Raw genomic sequence first — 15,798 nt, 5'->3', positions numbered from 1 at the left:
AATCCGTGCGCGACTCAATAAACATGGAAGCCATATCGGCAGCAAAGACTGTGCTCAAGCGAGAAGTTACTCGCCTTGAGAATAAAGTGAACGCAGGTTTACTGGACAATGTGACAATCGCGTTATCGGTAAACAAAGCCAAACAATTAACGAACAATTGTAAACAGTTATTATTAGACTGGCTAGTGCGTGTGATGATGCAACTTTTGAGAGTTATGACTGTGAAATCGGTTGTATTCAAGATCGTTTGGATGCAACCATGTGCAGGCTTTGTTCGTTGCAGCAACAGACTCAAGCTACGGTGACGTCATCGACAGAAGCACGAACAAGTGAAGTGCGACTCCCAAAGCTCACGCTGCCTGTGTTCACGGGACAATTACAAGAGTGGCTTTCTTTCCGTGATTTGTTTATCGCGTCGGTGGACAAAAACAAACAGTTATCCAGTGTGCAAAAGCTACAGTATTTGAAAGCTTCGTTAAAGGGGCAACCTGCATTGCTTATCCAGTCCATGTCGGTGACTGATGATAACTATGCAGAGGCGTGTAACATTCTAAATTTGAGTTATCAAAACAAACGGGGAAATTGTTATGGACACAATCAAGCGTTTAGTCACGCAACCCAAAGTGCAACGTGAATCTGCAGCAGCCTTACGTAGCCTGCTAGGCACAACTACCGAGTGTCTTCGCGTGTTGAAAGTGATGGACATTCCCATAGAACATTGGGATCCCATCCTAGTATTTCATGTGACAGAAAGAATGGACAGTGATACTAGACAACAATGGGAACTTTCATTAAAGACAACCGAGTTGCCTACGTTTCAGGAGTTGAGTGACTTTCTTGATCAGCGTTCTCGTGCATTATCAGCTTCAAATCTCAGTGCTCAGAGATTGAAGCAGTCGACTCACAATAGCTCCCAGTTCAAGGGTGTGTATCATGCAGTGTCGGATGATACCTGTGAAAAATGTAAACTGCATCATGCGCTACACAAGTAAAGACTTCAAAAGCCTTTCGGTAATGGACAGAATGAGATTTGTTAGAGAAAAGGGTTTGTGTTATAATTGCATTCAAAGTCATCATAGGGCATCGGTATGCGACTCGGGGCCGTGCCGCGTTTGCAATAAAAGCATCATACGTTGTTACACTATTATAAGCAGAATGAATCTAGTGAAACAACAACTTCCCCCCAAGAAGTTTCTTCTCATGTTGCTGAAGAAGGAGACAAGGAACTAAAGCCAGTGTTGCTATCCACTGCAGTTGTTTATGTGCAGGGAAGAGATGGTGTTTATCAACCAATTCGTGCGCTCCTAGACTGTGCCTCAGAGACTTCCTTTGTGACCTCACGCTGCAAACGTTAGGTTTACATCAGCATAAGGCAGACATCACTGTGAATGGGATTACAGCAACGGGTGTAGGTGTAGGCAGTGCAGTAGTGAAGCTACAATTCCAACCCAGTAGCAGAAGGAAAACATTCACCACAAGGGCAATCGTACTTCCTAAAATAACAGGAAATATTCCCAGGGAACCTTTACCAGACTTCAGGAAGTGGACACATATTCAAGGACTGAAGTTGGCAGATCCAAGGTTTTATGTGATGGAACCGGTGGACATTTTACTTGGAGCAGATTTGTTTCCCTTTCTTATGCAAAGTGGCAAACGTGTTGGGCCAAAGGGAACACCTATTGCACTACGTACTGTTCTTGGTTGGATTCTTTGTGGCAGTGTGGACTTTCCCAACGTAAGGGCAGTAGCATCTGTTCATGCATCTTGTAGTCTTGATAGTGCACTTCGCCAGTTCTGGGAGGTAGAGGAGGTCCCAAGACAAATGCATCTGACATTAGAGGAGATACAATGTGAAGAGCACTTTTCGGTGACTCATGTTCGAGAAAACAATAAGTTCAGTGTGAGCTTTCCATTCAAGGAAGACAGCCCTCCCTTAGGATACTCTCGTGAAACAGCTGTGGCGAGATTACAGCAAATGGAACGGAAGTTTACAAGGTCTCCTGTTTTTCATCAGAATTACTCAGAATTCATGCATGAATATTTAGACTTGGGACATATGGAGCCTGTTCCTGCAAGTGAAGTGAAAAAGAAACCATGTGATAGTTTCTATTTACCGCATCATGCTGTAATCAATCCAAGTTCCACCAGTACACCTCTTCGTGTAGTTTTTGATGCCAGTTCAGTGACTTCAACAGGGATTAGTCTCAACGATAAGCTTCAAGTTGGGCCAAAATTGCAAGGTGATATCTTTCCATTGTTACTCAGGTTTAGGAAACATCAAATTCCTTTGTGTGCAGACATTTCCAAAATGTATAGACAAATATTGATTCATCCATCAGATACAGACTTTCAGCGAATAGTGTGGCGAGACAATCCTAAAGAATTGATAAGGGACTATAGGCTACTCACGGTGACGTATGGGACATCCAGTGCACCTTATCTTGCAACAAAGTGTCTTCAACAATTAGCTATTGATGAAATGAATGCATTTCCATTAGCAGCGCCAGTGTTATTAAATGATTTTTATGTTGACGATTTGGTATCTGGTGCCAGCAATGTGGAAGAAGCTATCGAATTGCAGTCACAATTGATACAGTTACTAGCAAAGGGTGGTTTTGAGTTACGTAAATGGTCCTCTAGTGAGCCACAAGTGTTGACAGCAGTACCTGTAGAGTTCAGAGAAACTAATGTGCCTTTAGATATCCATTGCAGTGAACTTGTGAAAACGTTAGGTCTAAGGTGGCATCCTGGTGCTGACCACTTCACTTTTCTTGTGACTTTACCACCAAAACGTCATACATTGACGAAAATACTATTGTTATCTGACATTACAAAATTGTTTGATCCTCTTGGTTTCTTAGCCCCAACAGTCATACAAGCAAAAATACTTATTCAAGAATTGTGGAAAGAAAAGTTGGGCTGGGATGAGGCATTATCCGTGGAAACATGCGAACTGTGGCTACATTTTTGTAGTGAACTTCCTGTACTGCAACAATTACAAATCAAACGTGCTATTGTATCTGCAAATGCTATAGCTTGTCAATTAGTGGGTTTCTGTGATGCCTCACAACAAGCATACTGTGCAGTAGTGTACCTTCGCTCAGTTTATGTCGATGGTCATGTTGAAGTGAGGTTGGTTGGAGCAAAGACTAAGGTGGCCCCAATCAAGCAAATGTCTCTACCAAGGCTAGAACTATTAGCGGCAGTTTTATTGACATGATTGCTCGTAGTAATCTCCAATGCACTATCCTACAAATTGGAAGATGCATGTGTGTGGACTGATTCAACCATTGTGCTTGCTTGGTTATCCTCAACACCAAGCAGGTGGAAAACATTTGTAGCAAATCGAGTGGCAGAAGTGCAGGAGAGTCTTCGTCGTGAACAATGGTCTCACATCATGGGAAAATCAAATCCTGCAGATCTTGCTACAAGAGGTATCAGTGCTTCAGCCTTAGCTCAGTGTGAGTTATGGTGGGTGGGACCAGAGTTCTTACGAGCAACTTCATTGGCAACATTTGATCATCATGAGACAAGCAACGAAATTTTGGAAGAAGTTACAAAAGAAGATAAGAAGATTGCCATTACAGTTATGTACGTTACAGTAGAAGAAGATCTGATCAGTAGATATTCAAGCTTTTCTAAAATGCAGAGAATAATGGCATGGATCCAACGATTTGTGTTCAAAGCTCGTCAGTCAATGAATCAGAGAAGGCAAGGAGTATTGACAACTAAAGAGCTTATGACAGCAACGACCTCTCTTGTAAAACAAGCTCAGAAAAGTGAATTCTCAGCAGAATTACATTGTTTACAAGCTAAAATTCCTCTGCCAACAAAAAGCAGGTTATTGTGTTTGGCTCCCTTTGTTGATGAGGCAGGTGTCATTCGTGTTGGAGGGAGGCTACACAAAGCAAGAATAACAGTGGACCATAAACATCCAATGTTGCTACCTGCAAAGCACAAATTGACTCACTTATTAATTAAAAATGAACATTTACTTAATCTGCATGCTGGTCCTCAGTTAGTGTTGTCCTCATTGCAACGAACATTCTGGATACTGAGAGGGCGAGATACAGTGCGTAACATTGTGAAGAAATGTGTAACTTGTCATCGCTTTTGTACACAAGCAGGGGAACAATTAATGGGTAGCTTACCAGAATCTAGGATCAATCCTTCTCGTCCATTTATAAACTGTGGTGTGGATTATGCAGGGCCCATACTGTTGAAGGAAATGGTTGGATGCTCTCGTAAGCAGTATAAGGGTTATATTGCCTTATTTGTGAGGAGTGGTGCTACAGAGACGTTTTTGGCTGCACTTCGGAGATTTGTATCTCGTCGTGAAAACCCAGTAATATTTACAGTGATTGTGGGACAACGTTTGTTGGCGCTAATAGAGAGTTAAAGGAATTCATGAGATTGGCAAGACAACCAAAGCACAATGAAGCTATTTCAAGTGCTCTAAGCAGCTTAGGCATCCAGTGGCATTTTAATGTTCCTCGTAATCCTCATGCAGGAGGTTTGTGGGAGAGTGGTGTCAAATCAGTTAAATACCACCTCAAAAGAGTTGTGGGGAATGCCCTACTTACCTTTGAGGAATTGTATACAGTATTAACACAAATAGAAGCATGTTTGAATTCCAGACCGTTAACTGCTCTATCCAGTGATCCCAATGACATGCAGTCACTTATGCCAGGCTATTTCTTAATAGGAGATGCATTGATAGCTACTCCAGATAGGGACTTTGCTACAATAAAAGTAAACAGACTGTCGAAGTGGCAGCTCGTGCAAAGGCTGACACAGCATTTCTTGCGCAGATGGTGTAGGGATTATCTTTCTCAGTTACAACAACGTCCTAAGTGGAGAAGGGAGCAACGGAATCTACAGGCCGATGACTTGGTTGTGGTCAGAGATGATCAACTTGCACCTCAAAAGTGGAAACTTGGCAGAGTAATCAACGTTCATCCAGGTGAAGATGGATTGGTTAGAGCAGCAACAGTGAGAACCAGTGAAGGAACCTACAAGAGGCCAGCAGTGAAGCTGTCACTTTTACCAGTGAGTGAAGTTGAACACCGATGAGAAAGAACTTAAACTTTCAAATTTATGCATAAAAGGCAATCATTAGTTTGTTCAATTTCTTTTTAATTTTGTGTTGTCATTTTCAGTAGCAAATTTTGGGAAAATTGTATTCAATTTACATTTGTTCATCAAAACTGTGTTCTATGTATGTACTTCGTAAAGTGTTGAAATTAATCATTTCAAGGTGGGCGGTATGTTCCGTACCTTGTATTTTTGGAGCCAAGATGGCCGTCACATTATTCTCTGGACACTAGTGCCTCCTGAAAGTGAGAGAGTGAAGAGTCTGTGAGGAGAGAAGCGACGATGTGAGAGATGTATGGCAGGTTGGCTGCAAATAATGTATATTTTGCGACAAATACATCATGTCGATGTAATTGAGTGTTTCGTTTATGTGTATTAGTCTACCTACAGCACCATTACCTTCCTGGAAATGCTACAAACAGCGGCCGAAACAAGAAAAGTGTTTCTTGTTGGATGACGGGCGCGAACACATGGAAACATGTACAACAAGCAGAAAAGGAACGAAGATGGAAGTTCATGTGCACAGAAGTTTAGTGCATACTATTGAGATACAAACTAGGAATGGCCAAACGGATCCGGATCCGTTTGGAATCCAGATCCAGATCCGAAAGTTCCAGATCTGGATCCGGATCTGAAAATTACGGATCCGGATCCAGGTCCAAAAATACCGGATCTAAGATCAGTGAACTAGATGAGAACAATTTCACAGCTACAACAACATACGGTGGGGGGTGGGTAATGGTGTGGGGCTGTAAGAGTGCCAATGATGTTGGGGATTTGTGTTTCATTGATGGTACAATGGACCACACACGTTACATCAACATTTTGAAGGTCCACCTATCCAACTCGGTGATCATTATGGGGCTTACTGGTGGCTACATGTTCAGCCAGGACAATGACCCGAAACATTCTGCCCTCAACACCAAGCTCTGGTTATCGTACAACACCCCCACGCTGGATGCAAACAGCTCCACAATCGCAAGACATTAATCCTATCGAGAATGTATGGCATATTTTCGAAGAAAGAATCCAAGAACACCACATATTCAACAAAACGACCTCAAGCACGTTTTGTTGGACGTATGGGGGCAGATTAGCCTACATACAACAGATACCTTGGTGAAATCAGTCCCACAACGGCTGCAAGAAATCATCAAGAGGAAAGGGGGCCCAAGCAGGTATTATGGATGTCACGCACACCTAATATTGTATACCGTAAGTATTACAGTTGAATACTTTTTTCGAGCTCCAATTACACATCTTGTCTTTTGTTTTTCGGTACTGTTTCTGTCATCAACTAGTGTGTAGTTTGTATCTCAATAGTATGCACTAAACTTCTGTGCACATGCACTTCCATCTTCGTTCCTTTTCTGCTTGTTGTACATGTTTCCATGAGAGGCCTTTGGTGGGTTGAATACTTTTTTGAGTCACTGTACAACATGCGTAAAAGCATGGCTAAAGTAATGATGTGCTTTCCGTTTTTCAGGTATTTTGGTTTAAACAAAGTTTTATTCCACATTGTGACTTCTTGTTTAGTCTTTTTAAATACTTTTTCCTCTGTCAATTTCTTGGTGCCTATGCCATTCTGTTTCGAGGAAGACACCGAATACAAAATCACTCGAAGTAATGGCGTATCCATAGGGAGGGTTAAGTAGTCCGGATCCTCCCAAATCCATATTTTTTCCCCTCCGAGCAAATATTAAGAGTGCTTGAATTTTACTCAGATTATGTATGTTACACATAATAATGTCAGTGATATCAAGACGGCACGAATGTCGAGACTAGAACAAGACTGAGACAGCCCAGTGAAACTTGAGACGAGAACTAGGTTGGATCCTTCGAAACTTGTCAAGAAAGGCCAGTAATACCTCCTTAAAATCGAGACGAGACCGAGACTTACTTATCTGAAACTCTCAATCTTGCTCGATAATTAGGTAATAGAAAAATCTCTCATAACCTATAAATGGTTTAAAACTACACTCAAGACTGCCAGACTCAGTCTTACTTCGTTTAAGGACCAAATAATAGTACAAAGACAACAAACGATCGCTGGTCCTCTTGGACATACAACTTTCGCTTAGGTTCACGGAAATCTGTATGCCATAAATACCATAGTATTGTTTTGATAAGCCATTGCGAGAAACAAAATACAAGATTAGGCATACTCGGAGAAGTCAGAAAACGTCGGAAACCACACCTTTGTAACAAGCTAGAGTTTGTATAGAACGGATTCTGTCCAATGATGCAAAGTGAAAAAGAAAGTAGCTTGAATATTTAACAGTGCTAAAGTTTCATTGTATTGAGATATGTGAGTAGTCGTCACAGGATTGCCCGGTGGGTTATATAATGACCCTTGCTGCTGGGTTATAAGAATTATTTATAGGGGGACAAATTATTGAACCTCGATACTATAATAAATAATGTGATTTAAAATATTTTTTATAGTTTATCTACATTTTCTATTTACGTTCGTACAAGAATGGGGAGGGTGATCGAATTATATAATAATTTTGGTGATTTAATCTCTAACGTTGATGTACATAACTGGAAGATTACTGACGTGATGAATTTTGGTAATTTCTCTACGTATATCTGTAACATCGTTCAATCATGTGGTGGTCTTCATTTAACGTATGACAATATCCTTCATAGGAAAAGCACTTATCAAATTTACATACTTTATGGACATTTCCGGGAAAAGAAAATGAATTCAAAAGATAAATAATACTTTATGATATGCCTCAACTTAAAGCAAATAACTAAAACTTGAAAACAAATACTGCTTGTATTACACTTAGAAGATATACAAAATTAACACATTTCATCTGTAACGTCTCGATTATTTACTTTGAACACCACACTACACCTTGATCTTGTATTATCTGCAATGAAAGAAATACCATTGTTGAATGCAATAATAAGATATGCTAGACAAGTAAAAAGAATTAGAAGTGCTAATTCTTAGTTCTTAAATGGAATACCACATTTATTGCTTTAAAGTTCCTTACAATTGCAATTTCTTTTAAATGTTGACTTTCTAACTGCACTTTATAGTACCAAATAATCATTCACATAAAGACTATTAAAGATATTTCTAGAAGACAAATGCTTGCAGAAATATGGAATCAATTTTGGTACATACCGTAATAATGTTTCACATTTCTTGTTGAATAATCAATGTATCTGTGTTAAAAGAAACACTGTTAAGGACCTACGTAAAAAAAGAACATTGTAAAGTATATAAAAATATGTATTGTTGCGACAATGTACTGGAATATTATAAATATTTTATTGTGTTCAGGCACGTATCCAGGAATTCCTTTCGGGGGGGGGGGGGGGGCTGAACACCGTTTTTTAAAGGGGTATAGATAGAACCTCACAATTGTATGTTTAAGGCCAGTGGTGACAATTGGGTGCCAAAACGGGGAAGGGGGGGTTCAAGGAAAGTTTACTTTCTCTCGGTAGACGAGGCTTAGCATTAAGAGGCCATAGTGTGATAGTGTGATAGTGTGCAGGCAAAAAATGGGGAGCAACTATTCCCTAAATAGTCGCCACTGTTTAAGGGTGTCATTTTCATCAGAACGTGAAATCGGAACACTTTCTACCACTCAACTCCTCTGTTTCCATGCTGTAACGGAACCATCTCAGTATGTGTGTTTTTCCATTTTTCTCATCAGGCATCAAAACATCTATGTAGTACCAGAAGTGTTTTTACGAAGCTGATACACATGCACGGGATGCAGAATTAACTCGACAACACGAAATTCAAACTGTGGGCTGCGAACTGGACGCTAACAGTTCTCGAATATTTCACTCTGATTCGAGCCTGAACACCACTAATGTGGCTTGTCCTCCCATGTTTGCAGCTCTTATAAAATTCGAAACCCACCAAATGGTTCATATTCAGGCCTAATCACTCGCAGTTGTTCGAAATTGTCTGTTGAGTGTGTGTCGAACCCAGTAGGCTTAAACAAAAGTATTTTTTTTATGCCATGAAATTCTCGAACTGCATACACGAAATTTGGTCCTGGCACAACTAAATCATCACCTGTGCAGCTTATTTCTTTTCTAACAAACCGCTCTAATACCCGCTACTACTGAAATATTCACTTTAGAGAGAGACCTTCGATATCTTCGGCCCTCGACCCGAACTACTCGTAGCACTACACTGATGCTCCGGAAGTTCTGCTGTCGTAAATGTCTTCAGCTTTGGACCCTACTAGTAGTAGACTTTGTTACTTTATGATATTTAGTCCCTTTCATTTTTCGAATCACTAGATCTTACAAAGCAACCAATCGACACTGACCGATCACTAATCAACTATATGAGTTGTCACACTTACCTCTGAAGTCTCATTAACCGATTCTGTTGTACAGATCAACCCGGGAAATTGAAGTCGCTTATTATATCCTCATTATATTCTAGAACGATTCGTAAATATTGCCAGTAGTTCGACTCCTTCTCTTATTCATGAACGTTCCCTCTCGCGCCTTACACAGATCAAAAATTACAACGAATCGCCCTACGTGTGGCGCTACCTTTGTTGTGCAGCTTTCAAATGCTGACAAGTATCTACACATTGCTCAAGTTCGCTGCAACAACACCGAAAGAGCAAGAAAAGTTTACGTGCAATATTATCAACAACAGGATTATAGAACATTCTCCGTCTTGCCTTGATAAGTATTTCTCCCCTTAAATTATCGTCACATTATTCAAGAAGACAAAAACCTAATTTTATGTAGTGTAAACTGAAAACAATTCTGGTGGGTGTCCTCGAGCTACCTGATCCTCACCTTGGATACGCGCTATTAACAATAACAGGGCTATAGAACATGGAGTCTTGTCTCGATCTGAAATTATCATCACATTATTCAAGAAGCCAAAAACCTTTTATATATTGTAAACAGAAAAATATCCTGAAAAATGGGGGGGGGGGGCCCTTGAGTCCCTGATGCCCACCTTGGATACCAAATATTAATAATAATAGGGTTATAGAACATTCTCAATCTTGCCTCGATAATTATTTCTCTCCTTAAATTAAGGTCACATTATTTTATTTGACACCACAAGAAACAAAAAATCTCATTTTATCTAGTGTAAACCGAAAACTTTCGGGGGGGGGGGGGGGGGCTCGAGCCCCCTAAGCCTGGATACGTACCTGGTTGTGTTGTTTCGACGAGGACACTTGGTTTTCGATTTTCGTCATTCTGTAGTATAGAATCAGAATGGAAATGCTTTGAGCAGATTGTGTTTTGGTCTCATGGCCTGTTCTTGCATTCATGCCTTTTCACTTGCTCACATCTAGTTTATTCATATTGAGGAAATGTCAATTTATAGAATATCCTGCTCTATTCTCTACCATCTTCAAAACTTGCAGACGAGGAAACTTCTACTTTTCATATCCACATGTCTTTTATGTGAAGAAATCGACTACCTCTCCAGAATATACAATAGAATGAATATATCTACCAATCCCTCAAGCAAGCATACCTTATAGTTATATTTGGCACTACTGTAGATACAACAAATTTCATTTATATTTTAATTATTTGTGTTTTAGAGACTATCGTCAATACAAATTGTGTATTTTTCGGTATGTAACCAGATAAGCAAAGAAGTCACGTAATATTGTTTTGTTGCATATTTAATATAATATAACGCACATTCTCTACACTAATGCAAATTTATTGTTTTTATAGTGTGATACTAAGGATAATGATTATTCATGGCTTTGACTTTTTGCCTTATAATGTTAACGTTTCATAACCTGTGGATATAGTTAATTATAATAATGAAGTAAATCATGGGCGCCCGACCGCATAACATTTTACAAAGAAGGGAAGGTTAATATCAAGGTTATGTTCTGAAGGGCAACATATTCTATTTCATGTGATGCCATATTTACGGGTCAATATGAGTTTTGGCTTTAAACACACAAAAGCACACACACACACACACACACACACCTGTTCGCACATGGGGCTATGAGGAAGAAGGTCGCGTGATCAACTTGTTGAAACAAACTTTCCAATGTTTTTTTCCACTTTATTGGTTAAAGTTTACTTGAAATCGATTTGATCATTTTAGACTTGATTGTAAATTAAAAGGAATAGAATAAAACAGAAGAATAACCTAGTTGAAGATCCTGTCACTTACTTAGCCTGTATTGGCGACGGACTGGGAGCAGCGTGAGGAAGAAGGATGAATATTTGCAGATCTCTAGCTAGAGATATACCGTAGCGAATTCAGCAACTTCGTCCTCTACTTCCCTCATGTGCAAATTTCCCCCTAAGCCCTTAAGGCAATGGTTCCCTGGGGCGCCGTGGCTGGCTTACAGAAGTGCCCCTAAATGTTCAAATATTTTCACTGAAATGTCATTTACTTACTTATCCGTTTAGATAAGCAATAAAAATGCAACTACTGAATTTTCCTGTCTAATAATTTTCAAATGTAATATTGAGTGTGGGTTTTGAAAACACTAAGTTGCTGACCAAGGCAGTTTATTAAGATATAAAAACACTTAACAAGTAACGTTTCAACCTTGAACATTTTTTTAGTTTAGTTCCTCGTCAGAGGAAGACCTGATACAGGGTTGAAACGTTACTTTTGTTTTTATATGTTAATAAACTGCCTTGGTCAGCAACTTAGTGTTTTTAATATGGAAACAAGTCTAAATTATATTACTGTGGGTTTTGGTTTTTTTAAGTTCACTTTATGCACGTATAGGCTAATCGTGAGTAGACCTACAGTTTAAAGTGAGATCTGAACTACTTGTGCCTCCACCGGGTATTGAACCAGGGACTCTTTGATTACAAGGCGATGGCTTTACCACTACGCCATCGGAGAAGCACTCGTTGCTATGTAAGAAGTGGAAGACGTATTATTTGATACTAATTTGTTTTTTTATTGAATGGTATATACACTGCTGTTTGTGAAAATTGCAACACCCAGAAATAATGGCCCAAATTAATCCAAACTCGGAGGATGTGTAGAACAGTGTACCAGCAATAAGTGATTAGGATTGCAGAGAGATGGCGTGCATGTAGGTCCAGCAGCGCCCTGTCTTGTGTAACCGGAAGGGTCAGTGTTACGCCAAGCTCAGTCAGTGAAGAGCCGTCAAACGAAGTGGAAACGGGAAAGCAGGTGCTGGTATACCTCGTCGACGTCAAAGGGTGCAATATCAGCATGTGAGTGTGTTCGAATGGGGCAGAATGAGCGGTCTCTGGGAAGCGGGTTTGTCATACCGTGACATTTCGACTCGTACAGGGCATGCTGCTACGACAGTGATGCGTGTGTGGAGCCAGTGGATAGAAGAGGGTCGTACACAGCGACGAGCAGATACTGGACCACGCAATGTGACCACAGCACGGGATGACCGCCATCTTGCCCGCATGGCTGTAACTCACGGTACAGCTTCGTCCACAGTATTGGCTCGACGCTGGAACAGTGCAACGTGGACGGTACAACGATCATGGCCGTAGGCAGGAAAAAATTTCGGGGGTGGGTGGGTTCATTCATAATTGTTCCCAGGCCGTCGCCAGAAATTTGAATAATAGAAATAATAATTGTACAATAATAATTAAAATTTCATAATAATAAAACAATTTTATTCCATAATAATAATCCTAATAATAATTATAATTATATTATTGTTATATCCTTGAGGGGGCTTACTCAATCCAGCAGATGAGTGAATATCCAGCACAAGTTTCTTTCTTTTTTTTTTTTTTTTACGTTTCATACAGTGTGTACTGAAATGCACAATTATTATACTTCATCATTAAACTTTAGATACCTTCAAGAGAAAAGCTTTAAAAGTTAGATGGAAATTTTAGTCATAAAGCTTTTGTTGTTTGACTTTAAAATTAAATTTTTGGAATTTTGAAAAGTGTGGAACCAGTTATTCTCTTTAAAAGATTAGCCTTGTGCATGGATTGTAACCTCAATCGCGAACGTAATGCGCTACGAAACTGGAGGTACTAGGTTTGAACTCCTATCAAGAGGGATTTATTTTCGACTTTATCGGACGGGAATTTAAAAGCTGGAAAGGGAATTTTGGGACAATCATAAGGGAATCTTCAGTCTATATTCCTTGTGACGCAGGAACAACACTGGAAAGATGACAGCAGAAGTGATAATGGAGGGGTTGCCGGTGGGCTGCGATTCCGAGAATAAATCCTGTTTCACTCAACTTTCAGAATTCCAAATGTATGAAAATTCTAGCTCGATCGTTTCAACATTGTCTCCTTGAATTCTTGTGATGCTTCGAAAAAAAATTGAAAATTTGTTACAGATTTTGGTTTCTGAACATCCATTAATCCAACATGTCAGAAGTTTCGGGGGGGGGGGGGTTTGAACTCTAGAAACCCCCCCTCTAAATACGGCCATGACAACGATGTCTGCTGCGGGTTGGGCTGGTGACACGCATGCCATTGCGTTGGCTTCCATTGTTCAGAAACCACAAACGCCTCAGACTGCAATGGGCACGTGAATGCCGTCGCTGGCATGCTAAGTAGCAAAATGTAGTGTTTTCGGACGAGTCCCGCTTAAACTTGTCCTACAGTGATGGCCGCATAGGTGTTAGACACTACCGTGGTGAACGCAATCTGGCAACCTGCATTGTTGAGCGGCATAGCGGACAAACGCCAAGTGTGATGATTTGGGGTGCCATTAAATCCTGCAAAACATCAAATCTATTTGACAGTTTAATTTGGTAATCTTTCTTAATTCTTTCATCAACAAATTTTCCTGTATTAAATTTTAGAACTTTTAGATTTTGTTGCTTATGATTTATCACTGCGAGTCTTTCTCTTAATTTAGCAATTACTAAATAATGGTTACTGGCACAGTCAGCAACTCTATGTGTACGAACGTCAATTATACTAGTATGCCTTCTCTTATCGATGAGAATATGATCTATCTGATTATGAGTTTTACCATCTGGAGAAGACCAGGTATTTATGGATATCTTTATGTTTAAAAGTGGTACTTTTCACAATTAAATTCTTTGAGGTTGCAAAAGTAATCAATCTTATACCATTATCATTACTTAATTCATGAAGACTTTCTTTACCAATCGTGGGTTTAAATGTCTCTTCTCTGCCAATCTGTGCATTACAGTCACCTAACAGAATTTTCATATCATACTGAGAAAATTTATCAAAAACCTGTTCTAACTCTGTATAAAAATCATCTTTAGTATTATCATCTTTATCTTCCGTTGGTGCATGTATGTTTATTAAAATAATTTTACACCACCTACCCTGTAAAACTGCATATGATATCCTATCATTAATAAATTCTACTGTTTTAAGAGCCGAGATAATTCTATTATTTATGAAAAAGCCTGTTCCAAAATTATGATTTTGTTACATTAAATTGTGAAAATTGCAAATGACGTAATGAAGTGTTGTGCAAATTTTAATGCTTTTTTGAGTTTCGATGTCTTTTCTGTTGTTGACTATCGTCTTTTCAAAAATCTTACTTTTACAGCACTGATTATTCAACTATCATGTTCAGACAGAATTTCTGAGGTTAAGATGAAATTAAGCTTGCAATGTAATGTAATAGCAGCACGTTCATCATCAAATTTCCCATGTAATTACATGGGAGAACAATTGCCCATCAAAAGCGTAGGGACAACCAACGGCGCCCACAGCCGATTTGCAGGCGGCGCAGGCCGTGGTGTTTAGTTCGACAATACACAGTTTCTTCAGAAGTAATGGATTTACCCTTATTTTGAATTGAATTGAATTGAATTGAAAAGTCTATTTATTTACTACAGAGCGAGATTCAGCCTTGAGCTGCTCTACCACCTAACTCTGGTGAATAAAAGTTACAATACATACATTTATAATACTGAATAATACTGAAATCAAATAACATAACATGAATGAATACGACATAAATGAAAAATAATAAAATTATAAGAGAATACAATGACAGATACATTAACACACACATACACACGTGTACATACGCAATTTCCAGATCGATACTAAAATAGCATGCACACAGGTTGAAATATTCGTTGTGTCAGATAAGTGTTTGCAAAATACATGGTTTTACTTTAGTTGATTCCTGTTGCTTAGCCGTACGAGCTAATGCTCAATTGTTGTCTTTGCAATAAAAATAATACGACTTGTTCTTTGAAGTTTTTGGGTGTTGAAGCAAAAGAAACATAATCGGGAAGAGCATTCCAAACCTTTGCAGACCAGAGGGAGAATGAGCCTTCGAAACTGACAGCAGAGTGGCGGGGAATGTCGATTTTTCGCCGACCTCTAGTATTGTATGGATGTATGGAATTTCTAAATGTCAGTTTCTCGTGGAGATAGATAGGTGTTTGCAATTTTAATACCTTATATATTGTAGAACACTGATGCAGGAGGCGTCGCCTAGACATGTTAAGGATTTTGTATGTATTGAGCAAGGGTAGGATGTGCTGATTTCTCCTGATCGAGAGAACGTAACGAATGCAAGAATTCTGTATTTTTTGTATTCTGTTCGATATTTTACGTTGTAAATTCGTGCCGTACACCACATCACAGTAATCGAAAATAGGATATATTAGAGTTTCGATGAGATATAATTTAGTTTCTCTAGTGAAAAAGTCTCTCCTCCTGTAGAGTGATCTCATTATTGTTAGTGCTTTTGTGCATTGCGCTGAGATATGTCCTGCCCAGGAAAATTTGGGATCAAAAGTA

General features: G+C 39.3%; 3 protein-coding genes across 3 annotated transcripts; all 3 read left to right on the top strand.

Annotated features, from left to right (window-relative positions):
- The first annotated feature begins 23 nt into the window (after window positions 1-23).
- Window positions 24-3,220, top strand: LOC145991686 (uncharacterized). Its single transcript, XM_083127747.1, has 3 exons — window positions 24-128; window positions 284-542; window positions 1,269-3,220. The coding sequence occupies exons 1-3, from the start codon at window positions 24-26 to the stop codon at window positions 3,218-3,220; spliced, it is 2,316 nt and encodes a 771-aa protein (XP_082983873.1).
- A 177-nt stretch (window positions 3,221-3,397) lies between these two features.
- LOC145991685 (uncharacterized) lies at window positions 3,398-4,399 on the top strand. Its single transcript, XM_083127746.1, has one exon. The coding sequence runs from the start codon at window positions 3,398-3,400 to the stop codon at window positions 4,397-4,399; it is 1,002 nt and encodes a 333-aa protein (XP_082983872.1).
- An 8-nt stretch (window positions 4,400-4,407) lies between these two features.
- Window positions 4,408-5,073, top strand: LOC145991683 (uncharacterized). Its single transcript, XM_083127745.1, has one exon. It carries the CDS (start codon window positions 4,408-4,410, stop codon window positions 5,071-5,073), a length of 666 nt encoding a protein of 221 aa, XP_082983871.1.
- Window positions 5,074-15,798: the final 10,725 nt, after the last annotated feature.

This window comes from Lepisma saccharinum, chromosome 8 (genome assembly GCF_977018435.1).
Source record: "Lepisma saccharinum chromosome 8, izLepSacc3.1, whole genome shotgun sequence".
Taxonomy (NCBI): Eukaryota; Metazoa; Arthropoda; class Insecta; order Zygentoma; family Lepismatidae; genus Lepisma; species Lepisma saccharinum.
The sequence above is the reverse complement of the archived record's forward strand: the minus strand, read 5'-3'. Positions and strand labels throughout refer to the sequence as shown.

Coding starts and splice junctions, on each gene's coding strand:
- LOC145991686 (XM_083127747.1), top strand. CDS start 24: ATGGAAGCCATATCGGCAGCAAAGACTGTGCTCAAGCGAGAAGTTACT. Junction 129..283: donor ATGTGACAATCGCGTTATCG/GTAAACAAAGCC, acceptor TGTTCGTTGCAG/CAACAGACTCAAGCTACGGT. Junction 543..1,268: donor TGATAACTATGCAGAGGCGT/GTAACATTCTAA, acceptor GTTTATGTGCAG/GGAAGAGATGGTGTTTATCA.
- LOC145991685 (XM_083127746.1), top strand. CDS start 3,398: ATGGGAAAATCAAATCCTGCAGATCTTGCTACAAGAGGTATCAGTGCT.
- LOC145991683 (XM_083127745.1), top strand. CDS start 4,408: ATGAGATTGGCAAGACAACCAAAGCACAATGAAGCTATTTCAAGTGCT.